The sequence below is a fragment of the Oncorhynchus keta genome, chromosome 8 (assembly GCF_023373465.1).
Source record: "Oncorhynchus keta strain PuntledgeMale-10-30-2019 chromosome 8, Oket_V2, whole genome shotgun sequence".
Classification (NCBI taxonomy): Eukaryota; Metazoa; Chordata; class Actinopteri; order Salmoniformes; family Salmonidae; genus Oncorhynchus; species Oncorhynchus keta.
In genome coordinates, this window is record NC_068428.1 from 28,701,898 (window position 1) to 28,724,802 (window position 22,905).

Below are 22,905 nucleotides of genomic sequence, written 5' to 3' on the forward strand. Positions count from 1 at the left end.
GGAGGAAGAAAGATCTGATGACCCAACCTCAGAGCTTCTTCTTCTTTTTCTTTTGTGACCCTTTTTCCTCTCCAATTTCGCAGAATCTAATTGGTAGTTACGGTCTTGTCCCATCGCTGCAACTCCAGTATGGACTCAGGAGAGGCGAAGGTCGAGAGCCATGAGTCCTCCGAAACACAACCCTGCCAGGCCGCATTGCTTCTAGACACAATCCCCACTTAACCCAGAAGCCAGCCGCACCAATGTGACGGGGGAAACACCATACACCTGGTGACCGTGTCAGTGTCCATTACACCCGGCCCACCACAGGAGTCGCTAGTGCGCGATGGGACAAGAACATCCCTGCCGGCCAAACCCTCCCCTAACCCAGATGACGCTGGGCCAATTGTGCTTCGCCCCATGAGTCTCCCCGCCACGGCCGGCTGCAACAGAGCCTGGACTCGAACCAGGATCTCTAGTGGCACAGCTGCGATGCAGTGCCTTAGACCACTGCGCCTCTCGGGAGGCCCAGAGCTCTACACTTCTACATCACACAACTGATCTAGCTAACGCATCATAACATACTGAGACAGGACTGCAGCAGAAATAGAGAGAGAGGGAGAGAAAGGGGGAGAGAGAGGGAGAGAGAGAGAGAGAGAGAGAGAGAGAGAGAGAGAGAGAGAGAGAGAGAGGGGGAGAGAGAGAGAGAGAGAGAGAGAGAGAGAGAGGGGAGGAAAGAGGGAGAGAGAGAGATAGAGAGGGAGGGAGAGAGAGAGAGGGAGGGAAAGAGAGAGTGAGAGAGAGAGGGGGGGGAGAGGGGGTGAGAGAGAGAAAGAGGGAGGGAGAGAGAGAGAGAGAGAGAGAGAGAGAGAGAGGGGGGAGAGGGAGAGAGAGGGAGGGAGACAGAGGGGGGTGGAGAGAGAGGGAGAGAGAGGGAGGGAGGGAGAAAGGGGGAGGGAGAAAGAAGGAGGGAGAGAGAGAGCGAGAGGGAAAGAAATGGATAGAGAGAGAGCAAGAGTAAATAAAAGGAAAGACATAAGTAACAGGTTTCCTATTTCTGCTGTCACAACAGCGGGATGTCTTAGCTGGTGAGGAAGCATTTTCAGTGAGAAACAATGTTGTGGAATTGAATGTTAGAGAATGGTTCATTGAATCACTTATAGCACACACACAAACATCCACCCACACACACACATATACACCCACACACACATACACACACATATACACCCACCCACACACATATACACCCACCCACATGTACAATTGAAGTCAGAAGTTTACATACACCTTAGCCAAATACATTTAAACTCTGTTTTTCACAATTCCTGACATTTAATCCTATTACAAAATCCCTGTTTTAGGTCAGTTAGGATCACCACTTTATTTTAAGAATGTGAAATGTCAGAATAATAGTAGAGAGAATGATTTATTTCAACTTATATTTCTTTCATCACATTCCCAGTGGGTCAGAAGTTTACATACACTCAATTAGTATTTGGTAGCATTGCCTTTAAATTGTTTAACTTGGGTCAAATGTGTTGGGTAGCCTTCCACAAGCTTCCCACAATAAAGAGGGTGAATTTTGGCCCATTCCTCCTGATAGAGCTGGTGTAACTGAGTCAGGTTTGTAGGCCTCCTTGCTTGCACACGCTTTTTCAGTTCTGCCAACAAATTTTCTATGGGATTGAGGTCAGGGCTTTGTAAGTATGCTTGGGGTCATTGACCATTTGGAAGACCCATTTGTGACCAAGCTTTAACTTCCTGACTGATGTCTTGAGATGTTGCTTCAATATATCCACATAATTTTCCTCCCTCATGATGCCATCTATTTTGTGACGTGCACCAGCCCCTCCTGCAGCAAAGCACACACACAACATGACGCTGCCACCCCCGTGCTTCACGGTTGGGATGGTGTTCTTCGGCTTGCAAGCCTCCCCCTTTTTCCAACATAACGATGGTCATTATGGCCAAACAGTTCAATTTTTGTTGAATCAGACCAGAGGACATTTATCCAAAAAGTATGATCTTTGTCCCCATATGCAGATGCAAACCATAGTTTTATTGCAGTTTTGGAGCAGTGGCTTCTTCTTTGCTGAGCGGCCTTTCAGGTTATGTCGATATAGGACTTGTTTTACTGTGGATGAAGATACTTTTGTACCTGTTTCCTCCAGCATCTTCACAAGGTCCTTTGTGGTTGTTCTGGGATTGATTTGCACTTTTCGCACCAAAGTACGTTCATCTATAGGAGTCAGAATGAATCTCCTTCCTGAGCGGTATGACGGCTGGGCCCATGGTTTTTTATTTATTTTTATTTATTTCACCTTTATTTAACCAGGTAGGCTAGTTGAGAACAAGTTCTCATTTGCAACTGCAACCTGGCCAAGATAAAGCATAGCAGTGTGAACAGACAACACAGAGTTACACATGGAGTAAACAATTAACAAGTCAATAACACAGTAGAAAAAATGGGCAGTCTATATACAATGTGTGCAAAAGGCATGAGGAGGTAGGCGAATAATACAATTTTGCAGATTAACACTGGAGTGATAAATGATCAGATGGTCATGAACAGGTAGAGATATTGGTGTGCAAAAGAGCAGAAAAGTAAATAAAAAAATAAAATAAAAAAAAAACAGTATAAAAACAGTATGGGAATGAGGTAGGTGAAAATGGGTGGGGTATTTACCTATAGACTATGTACAGCTGCAGCGATCGGTTAGCTGCTCGGATAGCTGATGTTTGAAGTTGGTGAGGGAGATAAAAGTCTCCAACTTCAGCGATTTTTGCAATTCGTTCCAGTCACAGGCAGCAGAGTACTGGAACGAAAGGCGGCCAAATGAGGTGTTGGCTTTAGGGATGATCAGTGAGATACACCTGCTGGAGCGCGTGCTACGGATGGGTGTTGCCATCGTGACCAGTGAACTGTGATAAGGCGGAACTTTACCTAGCATGGACTTGTAGATGACCTGGAGCCAGTGGGTCTGGCGACGAATATGTAGTGAGGGCCAGCCGACTAGAGCATACAAGTCGCAGTGGTGGGTGGTATAAGGTGCTTTAGTGACAAAACGGATGGCACTGTGATAGACTGCATCCAGTTTGCTGAGTAGAGTGTTGGAAGCCATTTTGTAGATGACATCGCCGAAGTCGAGGATCGGTAGGATAGTCAGTTTTACCAGGGTAAGCTTGGCAGCGTGAGTGAAGGAGGCTTTGTTGCCAAATAGAAAGCCGACTCTTGATTTGATTTTCGATTGGAGATGTTTGATGTGAGTCTGGAAGGAGAGTTTGCAGTCTAGCCAGACACCTAGGTACTTATAGATGTCCACATATTCAAGGTCGGAACCATCCAGGGTGGTGATGCTAGTCGGGCATGCGGGTGCAGGCAGCGATCGGTTGAAAAGCATGCATTTTGTTTTACTCGCGTTTAAGAGCAGTTGGAGGCCACGGAAGGAGTGCTGTATGGCATTGAAGCTCGTTTGGAGGTTAGATAGCACAGTGTCCAATGACGGGCCGAAAGTATATAGAATGGTGTCGTCTGCGTAGAGGTGGATCAGGGAATCGCCCGCAGCAAGAGCAACATCATTGATATATACAGAGAAAAGAGTCGGCCCGAGAATTGAACCCTGTGGCACCCCCATAGAGACTGCCAGAGGACCGGACAGCATGCCCTCCGATTTGACACACTGAACTCTGTCTGCAAAGTAATTGGTGAACCAGGCAAGGCAGTCATCCGAAAAACCGAGGCTGTTGAGTCTGCCGATAAGAATATGGTGATTGACAGAGTCGAAAGCCTTGGCGAGGTCGATGAAGACGGCTGCACAGTACTGTCTTTTATCGATGGGGGTTATGATATCGTTTAGTACCTTGAGTGTGGCTGAGGTGCACCCGTGACCGGCTCGGAAACCAGATTGCACAGCGGAGAAGGTACGGTGGGATTCGAGATGGTCAGTGACCTGTTTGTTGACTTGGCTTTCGAAGACCTTAGATAGGCAGGGCAGGATGGATCAAGGTCTATAACAGTTTGGGTCCAGGTTGTCTCCCCCTTTGAAGCGGGTGATGACTGTGGCAGCTTTCCAATCCTTGGGGATCTCAGACGATATGAAAGAGAGGTTGAACAGGCTGGTAATAGGGGTTGCGACAATGGCGGCAGATAGTTTCAGAAATAGCGGGTCCAGATTGTCAAGCCCAGCTGATTTGTATGGGTCCAGGTTTTGCAGCTCTTTCAGAACATCTGCTATCTGGATCTGGTGTTTATACTTCAATACTATTGTTTGTACAGATGAACGTGGTACCTTCAGGCGTTTGGAAATTGCACCCAAGGATGAACCAGACTTGAGGAGGGCTACTATTTTCTTCTGAGGTCTTGGCTGATTTCATAATATCAAGCAAAGAGGCACTGAGTTTGAGGTAGGCCTTGAAACACATCCATAGGTACACCTCCAATTGACTCAAATTATTTCAATTAGCCTATCAGAAGCTTCTAAAGCCATGACATAATTTAAAGGCACAGTCAACTCAGTGTATATAATCTTCTGACCCACTGGAATTGTGATACAGTGAATTATAAGTGAAATAATCTGTCTGTAAACAATTGTTGGAAAAATGACTTGTGTCATGCACAAAGTAGATGTCCTAACTGACCACCCACACACACACGCACCCATATACACCCACCAACCACACACACACACACACACACACACACACACACACACACACACACACACACACACACACACACACACACACACACACACACACACACACACACACACACACACACACACATATACACACATACCCATATACACCACCCCCACACACACACTCACATATACACCAACCCAAGCCCCACACTCACATATACACTAACCAACCACACACACACACACACACACACACACACACACACACACACATGTACACACATACCCATATACCACCCCCCCCCACACACTCACATATACACCAACACCAACCCGCCCCCCCCCACACACTCACATATACACCAACCCACCCCCACATACTCACATATACACCAACCCACCCCCCACACACTCACATATACACCAACCCACCCCCCCACACACTCACATATACACCAACCCACCCCCCACACACTCACATATACACCAACCCACCCCCATATACACACACTCACATATACACCAACCCACCCCCACACACTCACATATACACCAACCCACCCCCCACACACTCACATATACACCAACCCACCCCCACACACTCACATATACACCAACCCACCCCCCCCACACTCACATATACACCAACCCACCCCCCACACACTCACATATACACCAACCCACCCCCACACACTCACATATACACCAACCCACCCCCACACACTCACATATACACCAACGCACTCCCCACACACTCACATATACACCAACCCACCCCCCACACACTCACATATACACCAACCCACCCCCCACACACTCACATATACACCAACGCACTCCCCCACACACTCACATATACACCAACCCACCCCCCCACACACTCACATATACACCAACCCACCCCCCACACACTCACATACACCAACACACACACACACTCACATACACCAACCCACCCCCACACACTCACATATACACCAACCCCCCCCCACACACTCACATATACACCAACGCACCCCCCACACACTCACATATACACCAACCCACCCCCACACACTCACATATACACCAACGCACTCCCCCACACACTCACATATATATACACCAACCCACCCCCCACACACTCACATATACACCAACCCACCCCCCACACACTCACATATACACCAACCCACCCCCCACACACTCACATATACACCAACCCACCCCCACACACTCACATATACACCAACCCACCCCCCCCCACACACTCACATATACACCAACCCACCCCCCACACACTCACATATACACCAACCCACCCCCCACACACTCACATATACACCAACGCACTCCCCCACACACTCACATATACACCAACCCACCCCCACACACTCACATATACACCAACCCACCCCCCACACACTCACATATACACCAACCCACCCCCCACACACTCACATATACACCAACCCACCCCCACACACTCACATATACACCAACCCACCCCCCACACACTCACATATACACCAACCCACCCCCCACACACTCACATATACACCAACCCACCCCCACACACTCACATATACACCAACCCACCCCCCACACACTCACATATACACCAACCCACCCCCCACACACTCACATATACACCAACCCACCCCCACACACTCACATATACACCAACGCACTCCCCCACACACTCACATATACACCAACCCACCCCCACACACTCACACACTATACACCAACCCACCCCCCACACTCACATATACACCAACCCACCCCCACACACTCACATATACACCAACCCACCCCCCACACACATCACATATACACCAACGCACCCCCCCACACTCACATATACACCAACCCACCCCCACACACTCACATATACACCAACCCACCCCCACACACTCACATATACACCAACCCACCCCCACACACTCACATATACACCAACCCACCCCCCACACACTCACATATACACCAACGCACTCCCCACATACTCACATATACACCAACCCACCCCCACACACTCACATATACACCAGCCCACCCCCCACACACACTCACATATACACCAACCCACCCCCCACACACTCACATATACACCAACCCACCCCCACACACTCACATATACACCAACGCACTCCCCCACACACTCACATATACACCAACGCACCCCCCCACACACTCACATATACACCAACGCACTCCCCCACACACTCACATATACACCAACCCACCCCCACACACTCACATATACACCAACCCACCCCCACACACTCACATATACACCAACACCAACCCGCCCCCACACACTCACATATACACCAACCCACCCCCACACACATATACACAACCCACCCCCACACACTATATACACCAACCCACCCCCCACACACTCACATATACACCAACCCACCCCCCACACACTCACATATACACCAACCCACCCCCACACACTCACATATACACCAACCCACCCCCACACACTCACATATACACCAACCCACCCCCACACACTCACATATACACCAACCCACCCCCACACACTCACATATACACCAACCCACCCCCCACACACTCACATATACACCAACCCACCCCCACACACTCACATATACACCAACCCACCCCCCACACACTCACATATACACCAACCCACCCCCCACACACTCACATATACACCAACCCACCCCCCACACACTCACATATACACCAACCCACCCCCACACACTCACATATACACCAACCCACCCCCCACACACTCACATATACACCAACCCACCCCCCACACACTCACATATACACCAACCCACCCCCACACACTCACATATACACCAACGCACTCCCCCACACACTCACATATACACCAACCCACCCCCCACACACTCACATATACACCAACCCACCCCCCACACACTCACATATACACCAACCCACCCCCACACACTCACATATACACCAACGCACTCCCCACACACTCACATATACACCAACGCACTCCCCCACACACTCACATATACACCAACGCACCCCCCACACACTCACATATACACCAACGCACTCCCCCACATACTCACACAGTTGTTTTTCTTTCAATCTCTTAATACTCTCACTACTAGCTACACCATTAGCAAGAATCCTAAAGGATTGCAGTGATTTATGCAGGGAATCATTTGCTTCCTCCGATCTGACAGTTTGATTCATTTCCTAATCTTGCTGGACTGATTATCAGTTAAGCCCAGTCAATCTGAGGGGAGCTCTATTGACAAATGCTGTACCGATCTTATTGAAAGGATTCCCAACAAACGGACGGTAGCCAACGTCTCAATGAGTTATTGATCTCATTGCACCCAACCCCCACACACACACACACCCTTCACAACAAAGGATTAACAACTAATTAGTTACAAAAGTCTCAAGATTTATTGGACTCAACATTAATGGAGAATCACGCTTGAGATTGACTCTTGAGGTTTGAAGGAACTCTGCACTCTAGGCTGGTTCCACACATTGGGAGCCCCGTTACTATGTAAAGCACTTTGAGCATCTGAAGAAGTATCCCATCAATCTAATCCATTACAATTATTAATGCATGCCTGTATACTTTCCAGAGTGTTTGAAAGTGACAGGAGCTGCATATTGTTGTGTGTGTGTGTGTGTGTGTGTGTGTGTGTGTGTGTGTGTGTGTGTGTGTGTGTGTGTGTGTGTGTGTGTGTGTGTGTGTGTGTGTGTGTGTGTGTGTGTGTGTGTGTGTGTGTGTGTGTGTGTGTGTGTGTGTGGTGTGTCTGATTATTAGGGGTGTCGTTTGCGGGAAATGGAGCAGGCTGAGGGAGGAAGGCTGGTCTCAAAACAGGCTCCGCAGATGCAGCATGACCTTCTTAATGAACCACTGCACTACCAAGGGATGGAATGATGTAAAGGAATCAAATATGAAGGGATGGAGTGAAGTAAAGGAGTCAAATATGAAGGGATGGAGTGAAGTAAAGGAGTCAAATATGAAGGGATGGAGTGAAGTAAAGGAGTCAAATATGAAGGGATGGAGTGAAGTAAAGGAATCAAATATGAAGGGATGGAGTGAAGTAAAGGAGTCAAATATGAAGGGATGGAGTGAAGTAAAGGAATCAAATATGAAGGGATGGAGTGAAGTAAAGGAGTCAAATATGAAGGGATGGAGTGAAGTAAAGGAGTCAAATATGAAGGGATGGAGTGAAGTAAAGGAGTCAAATATGAAGGGATGGAGTGAAGTAAAGGAATCAAATATGAAGGGATGGAGTGAAGTAAAGGAGTCAAATATGAAGGGATGGAGTGAAGTAAAGGAATCAAATATGAAGGGATGGAGTCAAATAAAGGAGTCAAATATGAAGGGATGGAGTGAAGTAAAGTAATCAAATATGAAGGGATGGAGTGAAGTAAAGGAGTCAAATATGAAGGGATGGAGTGAAGTAAAGGAGTCAAATATGAAGGGATGGAGTCAAATAAAGGAGTCAAGTATGAAGGGATGGAGTCAAATAAAGGAATTGTGAAAAAGTGAAAAAAGTGAATGGCTATTTTTTGCAGTATTACAGGATGCATGTTTTGGAATATTTTTAGTCTCTACAGGCTTCGTTCTTTTCACTCTGTCAATTAGGTTAGTATTGTGGATGGAGTAACTACAGAGTTGTTGATCCATCCTCAGTTTTCTCCTATCACAGGCATTAAACTCTGTAACTGTTTTAAAGTCACCATTGGCCTCATGGTGAAATCCCTGAGAGGTTTTCTTTCTTTCTAGCAACTGAGTTAGGAAGGATGCCTGTATCTTTGTAGTGACTGGGTGTATTGATACACCATCCAAGTGTAATGAATAACTTCACCATGCTCAAAGGGATATTCAATGTCTGATTTTATTTATTTATCCATCTACCAATATGTGCCCTTCTTTGTGGCATTGGAAAACCTCCCTGGTCTTTGTGGCATTGGAAAACCTCCCTGGTCTTTGTGGTATTGGAAAACCTCCCTGGTCTTTGTGGCATTGGAAAACCTCCCAGGTCTTTGTGGCATTGGAAAACCTCCCAGGTCTTTGTGGCATTGGAAAACCTCCCTGGTCTTTGTGGCATTGGAAAACCTCCCTGGTCTTTGTGGCATTGGAAAATCTCCCTGGTCTTTGTGGCATTGGAAAACCTCCCTGGTCTTTGTGGCATTGGAAAACCTCCCTGGTCTTTGTGGCATTGGAAAACCTCCCAGGTCTTTGTGGCATTAGAAAACCTCCCTGGTCTTTGTGGCATTGGAAAACCTCCCAGGTCTTTGTGGCATTGGAAAACCTCCCTGGTCTTTGTGGCATTGGAAAATCTCCCTGGTCTTTGTGGCATTGAAAAACCTCCCAGGTCTTTGTGGCATTGAAAACCTCCCAGGTCTTTGTGGCATTGGAAAACCTCCCTGGTCTTTGTGGCATTGGAAAACCTCCCAGGTCTTTGTGGCATTGGAAAACCTCCCTGGTCTTTGTGGCATTGGAAAACCTCCCTGGTCTTTGTGGCATTGGAAAACCTCCCTGGTCTTTGTGGCATTGGAAAACCTCCCTGGTCTTTGTGGCATTGGAAAATCTCCCTGGTCTTTGTGGCATTGGAAAACCTCCCAGGTCTTTGTGGCATTGGAAACCCTCCCTGGTCTTTGTGGCATTGGAAAACCTCCCAGGTCTTTGTGGCATTGGAAAACCTCCCAGGTCTTTGTGGCATTGGAAAACCTCCCAGGTCTTTGTGGCATTGGAAAACCTCCCAGGTCTTTGTGGCATTGGAAAACCTCCCAGGTCTTTGTGGCATTGGAAAACCTCCCAGGTCTTTGTGGCATTGGAAAACCTCCCTGGTCTTTGTGGCATTAGAAAACCTCCCTGGTCTTTGTGGCATTGGAAAACCTCCCTGGTCTTTGTGGCATTGGAAAACCTCCCTGGTCTTTGTGGCATTGGAAAACCTCCCTGGTCTTTGTGGCATTGGAAAACCTCCCAGGTCTTTGTGGCATTAGAAAACCTCCCTGGTCTTTGTGGCATTGGAAAATCCTCCCAGGTCTTTGTGGCATTGGAAAACCTCCCTGGTCTTTGTAGCATTGGAAAACCTCCCTGGTCTTTGTGGCATTGGAAAATCTCCCAGGTCTTTGTGGCATTGGAAAATCTCCCTGGTCTTTGTGGCATTGGAAAACCTCCCAGGTCTTTGTGGCATTGGAAAACCTCCCAGGTCTTTGTGGCATTGGAAAACCTCCCAGGTCTTTGTGGCATTGGAAAACCTCCCAGGTCTTTGTGGCATTGAAAACCTCCCAGGTCTTTGTGGCATTGGAAATCCTCCCAGGTCTTTGTGGCATTGAAAACCTCCCAGGTCTTTGTGGCATTGGAAAACCTCCCAGGTCTTTGTGGCATTGGAAAACCTCCCAGGTCTTTGTGGCATTGGAAAAATCTCCCAGGTCTTTGTGGCATTGAAAACCTCCCAGGTCTTTGTGGCATTGGAAAACCTCCCAGATCTTTGTGGCATTGAAAACCTCCCAGGTCTTTGTGGCATTGGAAAACCTCCCAGCTCTTTGTGGCATTGGAAAACCTCCCAGGTCTTTGTGGCATTGGAAAACCTCCCAGGTCTTTGTGGCATTGAAAACCTCCCAGGTCTTTGTGGCATTGGAAAACCTCCCAGGTCTTTGTGGCATTGAAAACCTCCCAGGTCTTTGTGGCATTGGGAAACCTCCCAGGTCTTTGTGGCATTGAAAACCTCCCAGGTCTTTGTGGCATTGGAAAACCTCCCAGGTCTTTGTGGCATTGAAAACCTCCCAGGTCTGTGTGGCAATGGAAAACCTCCCAGGTCTTTGTGGTTTCATCTGTGTTTGAAAATCACTGCCTGACTCACTCTGTGGGGTACAGAGTGTTGGTTTTTATTTTTAATTAATTTGTAAAAATGTCTAAAAACATAATTCCACTTTGACATTATGGGGTATTGTGTATAGACCACTGACAAAAAATATAAATGTAATCCCTTTTAAAATGAGGCTGTAACAAAGCAAAATGTGTAAAAAGTCAAGGGGTGTGTAACGGTTTTCATGTGGTGAAGGAGAGTCGGACCAAACTGCAGCGTGTAGATTGCGACCCATGTTTAATACACAACGTAAACACGAATAAACACAAACACTACAAAAACAATAAACGGAACGAAAACCGAAACAGCCTATACTTTGTGTAAACTAACACAGAACAAGGACATCAGAGGACACTAAGGACAATCACCCACAACACAACCAAAGAATATGGCTGCCTAAATATGGTTCCCAATCAGAGACAACGATAAACACCTGCCTCTGATTGAGAACCACTTCAGACAGCCATAGACTTTACCTAGAACACCCCACTAAGCTACAATCCCACTCCATACACACCACATACAAAAACCCATGTCACACCCTGGCCTGACCAAATAAATGAAGATAAACACAAAATACTTCGACCAGGGCGTGACAGGGTGTGAATACTTTCTGAAGGTACTGTATGTGTACGGCACCTGTTAGATATTGGGGCTTCCTGGGACGAGCCAGTTAGCTACCATGCTTGAGATGTAATGGTCACATTAGCTCCTGCTAATTCACAGTTCTTTTCAGACAAATCACGAGTCTACAGCCATAAATATACTGTTGTCTTGCACATTACATTTTTTTTTTAATATTGAACCTTGATTTAACTGCGCAAGTCAGTTAAAAGTAACTTCCCCACCATTTTAGATAAGCATGCTCCGTTCAAGAAATGCAGAACTAAGAACAGATATAGCTCTTGGTTCACTCCAGACCTGACTGCCCTCGACCAGCACAAAAACATCCTGTGGCGGACTGCAATAGCATCGAATAGTCCCCGCGATATGCAACTGTTCAGGGAAGTCAGGAACCAATACACGCAGTCAGTCAGGAAAGCAAAGGCCAGCTTCTTCAGGCAGAAGTTTGCATCCTGTAGCTCCAACTCCAAAAAGTTCTGAGTCCATGGAGAACAAGAGCACCTCCTCCCAGCTGCCCACTGCACTGAGGCTAGGTAACACGGTCACCACCGATAAATCCATGATTATCGAAAACTTCAACAAGCATTTCTCAACGGCTGGCCATGCCTTCCTCCTGGCTACTCCAACCTCAGCCAACAGCTCCGCCCTCCCCGCAGCTACTCGCCCAAGCCTCTCCAGGTTCTCCTTTACCCAAATCCAGATAGCAGATGTTCTGAAAGAGCTGCAAAACCTGGACATCTACAAGTCCATGCTATGTAAAGCTCCGCCTTATCTCAGTTCACTGGTCACGATGGCAACACCCACCCGTAGCACGCGCTCCAGCAGGTGTATCTCACTGATCATCCCTAAAGCCAACACCTCATTTGGCCGCCTTTCGTTCCAGTTCTCTGCTGCCTGTGACTGGAACGAATTGCAAAAATCGCTGAAGTTGGAGACTTTTATCTCCCTCACCGACTTCAAACATCTGCTATCTGAGCAGCTAACCGATCGCTGCAGCTGTACATAGTCTATTGGTAAATAGCCCACCCAATTTTACCTACCTCATCCCCATACTGTTTATATTTATTTACTTTTCTGCTCTTTTGCACACCAATATCTCTACCTGTACATGACCATCTGATCATTTATCACTCCAGTGTTAATCTGCAAAATTGTAATTATTTGCCTACCTCCTCATGCCTTTTGCACACAATGTATATAGACTCTCTTTTTTCTACTGTGTTATTGACTTGTTAATTGTTTACTCCATGTGTAACTCTGTGTTGTCTGTTCACACTGCTATGCTTTATCTTGGCCGGGTCGCAGTTGCAAATGAGAACTTGTTCTCAACTAGACTACCTGGTTAATTAAAGGTGAAATATTTCTTTTTTTTTAAAGAACAAATTCTTATTTACAATGACAACCTACCCCAGCCAAGGAAGCACAAAAGGAAGCACATCTAATGTGTTTCCTTGTTTCTATCGTCAGGTACCAGTATTGTATTTTGTACTATTTTTGCCATTGTTATGTTTGATTACAAAATGCAGTCTGATATTGAAATGCAAATGACGAATCACAAATGTACAGCCATCAACATACAGGGTAGGCTGTCATTGGAAACAAGAATTTGTTCTTAACTGACTTGCCTAGTTAAATAAAGTTTCAATTAAAAAATGTCAATAATAATCTATTGACAGAATAAACACAAATCAACGGGGATCGCTGACTTGACAGTCCTTTATTTAAAAACTCAAAGAGTTATCAACTCAAAGAGAGTTATGAAGTACGATCACATCTGTTACACTGGTGTCGAGACCAGTCTTCTTGTCTTTGCTGGACATCTCTTACACTTGGGAATGATTTACCCATAATTCATCTCCATCTACTCCAGGTGTTTTCTGTCCCATCACACCATCTTGCCGCTCCACTAGTCAACAAGGCTAGCCACCTGCAGGACTGCTGCTAGGACATGACAATTACACAATTCTTAAAACATAGTTGCATGTTGCTCCTGCTTAGCCAGAGTGCCAGTCGTTTGGTGCTATCATGCCGATTCCTTGTCACTCAGCTTGACATGGACAGCGACAGAGTTGGCAAAAGCACAAACAGGTCTGGGACCAGGCTAGTTTCACCTGGGTGCAAAGAGGAGTAAAAACTCAAAGAAACTCCAGCACACTTGACATTCTTCAAAACAATGTTTGGGTCAATAGTTCCTGGTCTAAAACCTTCAAGTAAACTTTGAGGGGTTTTGACCCAAACTTTAGTTTGAGATCCACATGGTGGATCGTACAAGAAATCTGGTGTGTTGGAGTTTCTTCTTCAATGACTTCTAGAACTCTTACTTCTAGAACTCAGATACCTTCACGCTCCGGTGAATTCTGATGTTGTTCTTATAATGAACTACCATTAAAGAGACTCAGTGTGAAGAGAAGAGGTCAGCTGTATGAGGTCTGGAGGTGAGCAGATGTAGTCGCTGTAGCCACGTACCTGGCGGTGGATAAATGGATAATGAGGGAAAGTAAAGGTATCATCAGATGAGGAGTAGAGAAACTGATAGATGTTTGGGATCGTCAAGTATGAGAACAGGAGTCAGGAGAAGGACAAGGTCAGAAGACTGCTTGCAGACAGACACTCTCTCTCTCTCTCTGTGTTTTGATGCTCAGAACTGTGTGTGTCAGTGGGCAGGCAGGCTTCTGTTTGCGCCTGGGCAGAGACAAACGTGTCTGTATGAGTGTGTGTTTTTTGTATATGTGTGGTGGTCGTGTGTGTGTTTGGTTTTACTATCCTTGTGGGGACCAGAAGTAAAACAAGGAAAAGTCATGACATTTTGCCGGCCCCCAAAAGGAAAAAGGCTATTTTAGGCTTCTGGGTTAAATTTAAGGTTTAGGGGAATACAATTAGGGCTAGGGTTAGAATCAGGATTAGGTGTTAAGGTTAGAGTTAAGGTTAGGGTTAGGTTTAGGTTTAGGGTTTGGTGTTACGGGAAATAGGATTTTGAATTGGAATCAAGTAAAACAGAGCTGTGTGTGTGTGTGAGCTGTGTGTGTGTGTGTGTGTGTGTGTGTGTGTGTGTGTGTGTGTGTGTGTGTGTGTGTGTGTGTGTGTGTGTGTGTGTGTGTGTGTGTGTGTGTGTGTGTGTGTGTGTGTGTGTGCGTGCGTGCGTGCGTGCGTGCGTGCGTGCGTGCGTATGTGTGTGTGTGTGTGTGTGTGTGTGTGTGTGTGTGTGTGTGTGTGTGTAAGGGTAAGGGTTTGCGACAGTCCAGGGAGCAGGGAAGGCCATCCCTTCAGGCTGCATCACCCTGCTAAGAGGACCACTTCCCCTGTACTGAATATTTAAAATGACTGAGCACTGTGTTCCCACGCTACAGCTGAAAGTAAGCAACAGACTCCCTTATTCTCAGGCACACCTCCCAACACACACCGATCTCTTTCTCTCTCTCTTTTCCTCGCAAACACAGACACAGAGAAATAGGCTTGAAGGGGTAATACACACACATAGGCTTAAAGGGGTAATACTGCCCCCCACTTGGCTCTAAATCTCCCATCGCCGCGGCAACAGGACCCTCAGGCACGCCGCCAACTGCTCCCATAATGCACCAGCGCAAATTAAATCTCAGGGCTGTTCCCTCTCTCCTCTCTCTCTCTCTCTCTCTCTCTCTCTCTCTCTCTCTCTCTCTTCCTCTCTCTCTCTCGCTCTCTCTCTCTTCCTCTCTCTCTCTCAACAACACACAGTCAGCTGTAGAGGTATGGAAATGAACTTGTCTTATCCTGTTCCATCTACAAGTTTCATGCAAAACAATATCAAAAGGCTCCGCTGTTCAAACAACAAAAATCCATCAATGAAATATGTATTTGATGTTCTGACACGTCTTGATGTGTCTCAACACCAAAGCCTTCTCATCTCATCTATCAGAGTCCCATCGCTACCTTAGGGGCACTTTGCTGTTCTATGTTTTAGCAAATTGAAAGTGATTTTTCAATCCACTGATTGATGACGTGGCTACCATTTTAAACATCTAAGTGCGGCAAGATTGATTTGGTCATATAAATCAGCACTTTTCAGCCTATCGATCTTGCTGGTCTCCAGTCTCCACCCACTGCTGTGCAGCACAACTCTCCCTCTGTGTGTCTGTCTGTGTATAGTACAGGCAGAAATCTGTTTAGGATGCTTTCAGTGGAGGATGAGGTTTGCATTCATTTGCAGAGTGCTACTTTACTGTATTTCTGCAAAGCACCTGCATATAGTATAAAGTCTCTTTATCTATCAGTATGCTGTACAGGACATGTAGACAGAAGACGTTTCTCTGGATGTCTGCCATGGCCTCAAGATGATTCCAGAAAATGATAGTAATAATGGCTTGATCCAGTTGAAACAACATTCTATGCAGCCTCATCTAACTTTGGCATATGCTTCATGAAGAATGGAAGAACTTTGTTCTTAGCACGTCTGAGAGACTGTAGGCATGAGATGTTTCTCCAACCATCTCTTTACACTACAGTAATCAGTAGGGAATTAAACCTATATTAGACAACCTTTCCAAGAAGTAAGGCCTGTCTTTGTATTTGGCAAAAAAACTTTAAGGCTGTCGTTCCTCAGACATTGTTTGTTAAGTGTTTGTGTGTGTGTGTGTGTGTGTGTGTGTGTGTGTGTGTGTGTGTGTGTGTGTGTGTGTGTGTGTGTGTGTGTGTGTGTGTGTGTGTGTGTGTGCGTGCGTGCGTGCGTGCGTGCGTGCGTGCGTGCGTGCGTGCGTGCGTGCGTGTGTGTGTGTGTGCCTGTGTATGTGTTTTACATTTTTGTCAGACAGTGTGTGCTCAGTATATACACCCAGGTGATTTGATTGGAGGGCGTCAGGGACATATAGGGTATGTTTATCAGTGTGACACGGCACGAATGCTTTTTGTTTGATTGGGTACATTTTCTTCCGCGGCAAAATGCTTTACAGACTATCTTTGTTGTGTTAATAATTATGCTAGCGGAACCACTTTGTATGCTGCCCTGATATCAGAGGGGAGAGAAATATCATGTTAGTTGTTTCTGATGCCTTGGAGGCAGAGCCCAGTCGCTCTGCCATTACATGGTTTACATTGTGATGAGGTTGTCTGTGTGTTTCTATGTCATGTAAAATGTGTATTTACACTGCAGCAGACCAGCATCTTTACTGAATGCGGAGGCATCATATAAACCATTTCACTGGTCATACAAGTGTGAGCAACTGGGTATTGAACACAGGTACGACCGTGTTATCCAACTGAGCTAAAGCCTATAGGAATAGTGTCATGAAAGGTTACTTATTACAAAAGCATGGTTTCCACAACCTCTGGTGCTATACAGACCCAGTGTCTCTCAACCTCTGGTGCTATACAGACCCAGTGTCTCACAACCTCTGGTGCTATACAGACCCAGTGTCTCACAACCTCTGGTGCTATACAGACCCAGTGTCTCACAACCTCTGGTGCTATACAGACCCAGTGTCTCACAACCTCTGGTGCTATACAGACCCAGTGTCTCTCAACCTCTGGTGCTATACAGACCCAGTGTCTCACAACCTCTGGTGCTATACAGACCCAGTGTCTCACAACCTCTGGTGCTATACAGACCCAGTGTCTCACAACCTCTGGTGCTATACAGACCCAGTGTCTCTCAACCTCTGGTGCTATACAGACCCAGTGTCTCACAACCTCTGGTGCTATACAGACCCAGTGTCTCTCAACCTCTGGTGCTATACAGACCCAGTGTCTCTCAACCTCTGGTCAATCCACAGATGACATAATATAGGAGATACATTTACCACATGCAGTACATTCATAACAACATGCAGTACATTCATAACACATTCATAACAACATGCAGTACATTCATATAAATACACAGTACATTCATAACAACCAGCAGTACATTCATAACAACATGCAGTACATTCATATAAATACACAGTACATTCATAACAACCAGCAGTACATTCATAACAACATGCAGTACATTCATATAAATACACAGTACATTCATAACAACCAGCAGTACATTCATAACAACATGAAGTACATTCATAACAACCAGCAGTACATTCATAACACATTCATAACAACATGCAGTACATTCATATAAATACACAGTACATTCATAACAACATACTACATTTCATAACAACATGAAGTACATTCATAACAACATGCAGTACATTCATATAAATACACAGTACATTCATAACAACATACTACATTTCATAACAACATGAAGTACATTTATAACAACATGCAGTACATTCATAACAACATGCAGTACATTCATAACAACATGCAGTACATTCATATAAATACACAGTACATTCATAACAACATACTACATTTCATAACAACATGAAGTACATTCATAACAACATGCAGTACATTCATATAAATACACAGTACATTCATAACAACATACTACATTTCATAACAACATGAAGTACATTTATAACAACATGCAGTACATTCATAACAACATGCAGTACATTCATAACAACATGCAGTACATTCATATAAATACACAGTACATTCATAACAACATACTACATTTCATAACAACATGAAGTACATTCATAACAACATGCAGTACATTCATAACAACATGCAGTACATTCATAACAACATGCAGTACATTCATATAAATACACAGTACATTCATAACAACATACTACATTTCATAACAACATGAAGTACATTTATAACAACATGCAGTACATTCATAACAACATGCAGTACATTCATAACAACATGCAGTACATTCATATAAATACACAGTACATTCATAACAACATACTACATTCATAACAACATACAGTACATTCATAACAACATGCAGTACATTTATAACAACATGCAGTACATTCATAACAACATGAAGTACATTCATATAAATACACAGTACATTCATAACAACATACAGTACATTCATAACACCATGCAGTACATTCATAACAACATGCAGTACATTTCATAACAACATGCAGTACATTTATAACAACATACTGTACATTTCATAACAACATACTGTACATTTCATAACAACATGCAGTACATTTCATAACAACATGCAGTACATTTATAACAACATACTGTACATTTCATAACAACATGCAGTACATTTCTGTAACGGCGTTCTTCGTTTGTCGAAAGAGAGTCGGACCGAAATGCAGCGTGGTGGTTACTCATGTCTTTAATGAATGAATCGCGATACATGAAATAACTTATACAAATACAAAACAACAAACGGAACGTGAAAACTAATTACAGCCTATCTGGTGAAACTACACAGAGACAGGAACAATCACCCACGAAATACACAGTGAAACCCAGGCTACCTAAATACGGTTCCCCATCAGAGACAACAAGAATCACCTGACTCTGATTGAGAACCGCCTCAGGCAGCTCAGCCTAAACTAGACACACCCCTAATCAACCACAATCCCAATGCCTACAAAAACCCCAATACGACAACACAATAAACCCATGTCACACCCTGGCCTAACAAATATATAACGAAAACACAAAATACAATGACCAAGGCATGACAATTTCATAACAACATGCAGTACATTTATAACAACATACAGTACATTTCATAACAACATGCAGTACATTGTATAACAATATGCAGTACATTTATAACAACATACAGTACATTCATAACAACATGCAGTACATTTATAACAACATACAGTACATTCATAACAACATGCAGTACATTCATAACAACATGCAGTACATTCATAACAACATGCAGTACATTCATAACAACATACTGTGCATTTATAACAACATGCAGTACATTTATAACAACATACAGTACATTCATAACAACATGCAGTACATTTATAACAACATACAGTACATTCATAACAACATGCAGTACATTTATAACAACATACAGTACATTCATAACAACATGCAGTACATTCATAACAACATGCAGTACATTTATAACAACATACAGTACATTCATAACAACATACAGTACATTCATAACAACATACTGTGCATTTCATAACAACATGCAGTACATTCATAACAACATGCAGTACATTCATAACAACATGCAGTACATTTATAACAACATACAGTACATTCATAACAATATACAGTACATTCATAACAAATTAAGCCATAACATGAATATTAATGACAATGTTTCATAAAGCCTGTCCCAAGTAATATAATGGTTGGTGACAGCTCAGTGTGTGTGTGTGTGTGTGTGTGTGTGTGTGTGTGTGTGTGTGTGTGTGTGTGTGTGTGTGTGTGTGTGTGTGTGTGTGTGTGTGTGTGTGTGTGTGTGTGTGTGTGTGTGTGTGTGTGTGTGTGTGTGTGTGTGTGTGTGTTCAAATGTGCGAGTCACTGCGTGCGTTTCTATGTGTGACATCATAGCTGACGCTACCAGAAGCCGCTCTATGATGCTGAGCCGCCAGGTCCCAATGGACTGATGACGATGATGATGATAATGTGTTGCTAATCTCCATTCTGTCAGCTCCTAAAGTCATCTCTTATTTATCAGTTGCGTCATTCAGCCAGCCGCCCTCAGTGAAGTCAGACTAACTGAGCATGTCTGCCCCAAACCTGCCACTCAGTCTCTCATACAGGGAAACAGATGTTTCCTGTTGCAGTGTAATGGCGATAACTGAGAGCCCTTTGCATTGTAGCCTGTGGGGACACGTTCAGTAACTCACCTCATTAACCATTTTGAGAAGCAACCACCTCGAATATACTGGGATATGATACAACAACACGCATGCGCTTCCACACACACACACACACACACACACACACACACACACACACACACACACACACACACACACACACACACACACACACACACACACACACACACACACACACACACACACACACACACACACACACACACACACACACACACACACACACACACACACACACAGCTCTGTGGCTCTTCCATCTTGAAGAGCTGATAATTTCTGACCAAATTGGTCTAATGTGTTACCTAGACAACCACAGGCTCCACATTCTCAGGACGTCAAATCGTGATCTGGTTGGTTGATTAGGTTGTTGATGTCATTTCAGAGGTGCCATATAGTGGGAGTCATATCTTCCTGATACTTCCAGGATTTGGACTTCCAGAGAGTCACAAAGTCAAAGATCAGGGAGGGTGGATTGTGGGGATTGTTGTGAAGCTTCAAGACTGCTAGAGCTGCCGTGGTTGTAATACTGCATGTGTGAAATGCATGAAGCCATGTGTACAATGTGGGCGAGGGAATGGATACAGTATTACAACTATGTTGTTGTGGAATTGACAAGTTACTTACCTGCGGTGTTATTGTGTTTCTGTATCTAAATAGGACATGAAGCTGCGAGAGCTTCTGGACGTGAGCACCCTGGTGGGGAAGATGGAGAACAGGATGCTGACGGTGGTGAGCGGACCAGACATGGTCAACATCACATATCTCAACTTCATGGCCTTCCTGGAGGAGATCGCCAAGGTAAATACACATTAATAACACCTCTATGAAACATAAATAAGGTATTTAGTACACATGTTTATTAAACATGAATAAAGGATTTATTATGGGTATAGTTGATTTAGTTGATATTAATTTGACCAGGTAGGGTAAAGAAATATATATTTATATTTAACCTTTATTTTACTAGGCAAGTCCGTTAACTTATTGATGCACCCATGCCTTTAGCGGGATCATTTTTGTCAACATCCGCTGAATTGCAGAGCGCCAAAATCAAATGAAATGACTAAAAATATTTAATTTTCATGAAATCACAAGTGCAACATAGCAAAACACAGCTTAGCTTGTTGTTAATCCACCTGGCGTGTCAGGTTTCAAAAAAGCTTTTCGGCGAAAGCATACCAAGTGTTTATGTAAGGACATCTCTCTCAGCAGACAAAACATTACTAGCAGCCAAGTAGATTGGTCGTGAAAGTCAGAAAAGAAAAGCAATAAAATGAATCGCTTACCTTTGATGATCTTCAGATGTTTGTACTCACGAGACTCCCAGTTACACATTAAATGTTCCTTTTGTTCCATAAAGATTATTTTTATATCCAAAATACTTCCATTTGGTTGGCGCGTTATGTTCAGAAATCCACAGGCTCGAGCGGTCACGACCGGGCAGAGGAAAATTCTAAATAGTATCCGTAAAGTTCGTAGAAACATGTCAAGCGTTTTTTCGAATCAATCCTCAGGTTGTTTTTACAATATATAATCGATAATATTTTCTCTCTCTCCTATTTCAATAGGAGAGAGAGAGAAAATATCTGGTCCAAACTGTTGCGCATGCAAAACGCTGCTGGCACCCAGCCATACAATGACGCGGTGTGATCTTTCTCGCTAATAAAAAAAATAATAAAAGCCTGAAACTATGTCTAAGGACTGTTCCCACCATGTGGAAGCCATAGGAAAAGGAATCTGGTTCCATTGCCTGCGAAGGCAGGCAATGGAACAGAGAGCTTTCAGGAAAAACAGCACTTCCGGGTTGGATTTTCCTCAGGTTTCCACCTGCAATATCAGTTCTGTTATACTCACAGACAATATTTTGACAGTTTTGGAAACTTTAGAGTGTTTTCTATCCTAATCAATTATATGCATATTCTAGTTTCTGGGCCTGAGAAATAGGCAGTTTCATTTGGGTACATTGTTCATCCAAACATCAAAATACTGCCCCTTACACTCAACAGGTTAAGAACAAATTCTCATTTACAATGACGGCCTACCCTGGACAAACCCGGACGACGTTGAGCCAAATGTGCGCCGCACTATGGGACTCCCAATCACGGCCGGATGTGATTCAGCCTGGAAATGAGC

General features: G+C 44.5%; 1 protein-coding gene across 4 annotated transcripts in view; it reads left to right on the forward strand.

The window, feature by feature from the left end:
- The window catches only part of LOC118386625 (1-phosphatidylinositol 4,5-bisphosphate phosphodiesterase beta-1-like), a 345,345-nt gene that overhangs the window by 150,777 nt on the left and 171,663 nt on the right, over positions 1-22,905 (forward strand). For all 4 annotated transcript variants that reach the window (XR_008140981.1, XM_052523947.1, XM_052523948.1 and 1 more), the window contains exon 4: positions 21,430-21,570. Coding sequence is in view for 3 of the 4 variants with exons in the window: in XM_052523947.1 (XP_052379907.1) it covers positions 21,430-21,570 (141 nt within the window). In the remaining variant the exon portion in view is untranslated. The remainder of the gene's footprint in view (positions 1-21,429; positions 21,571-22,905) is intronic.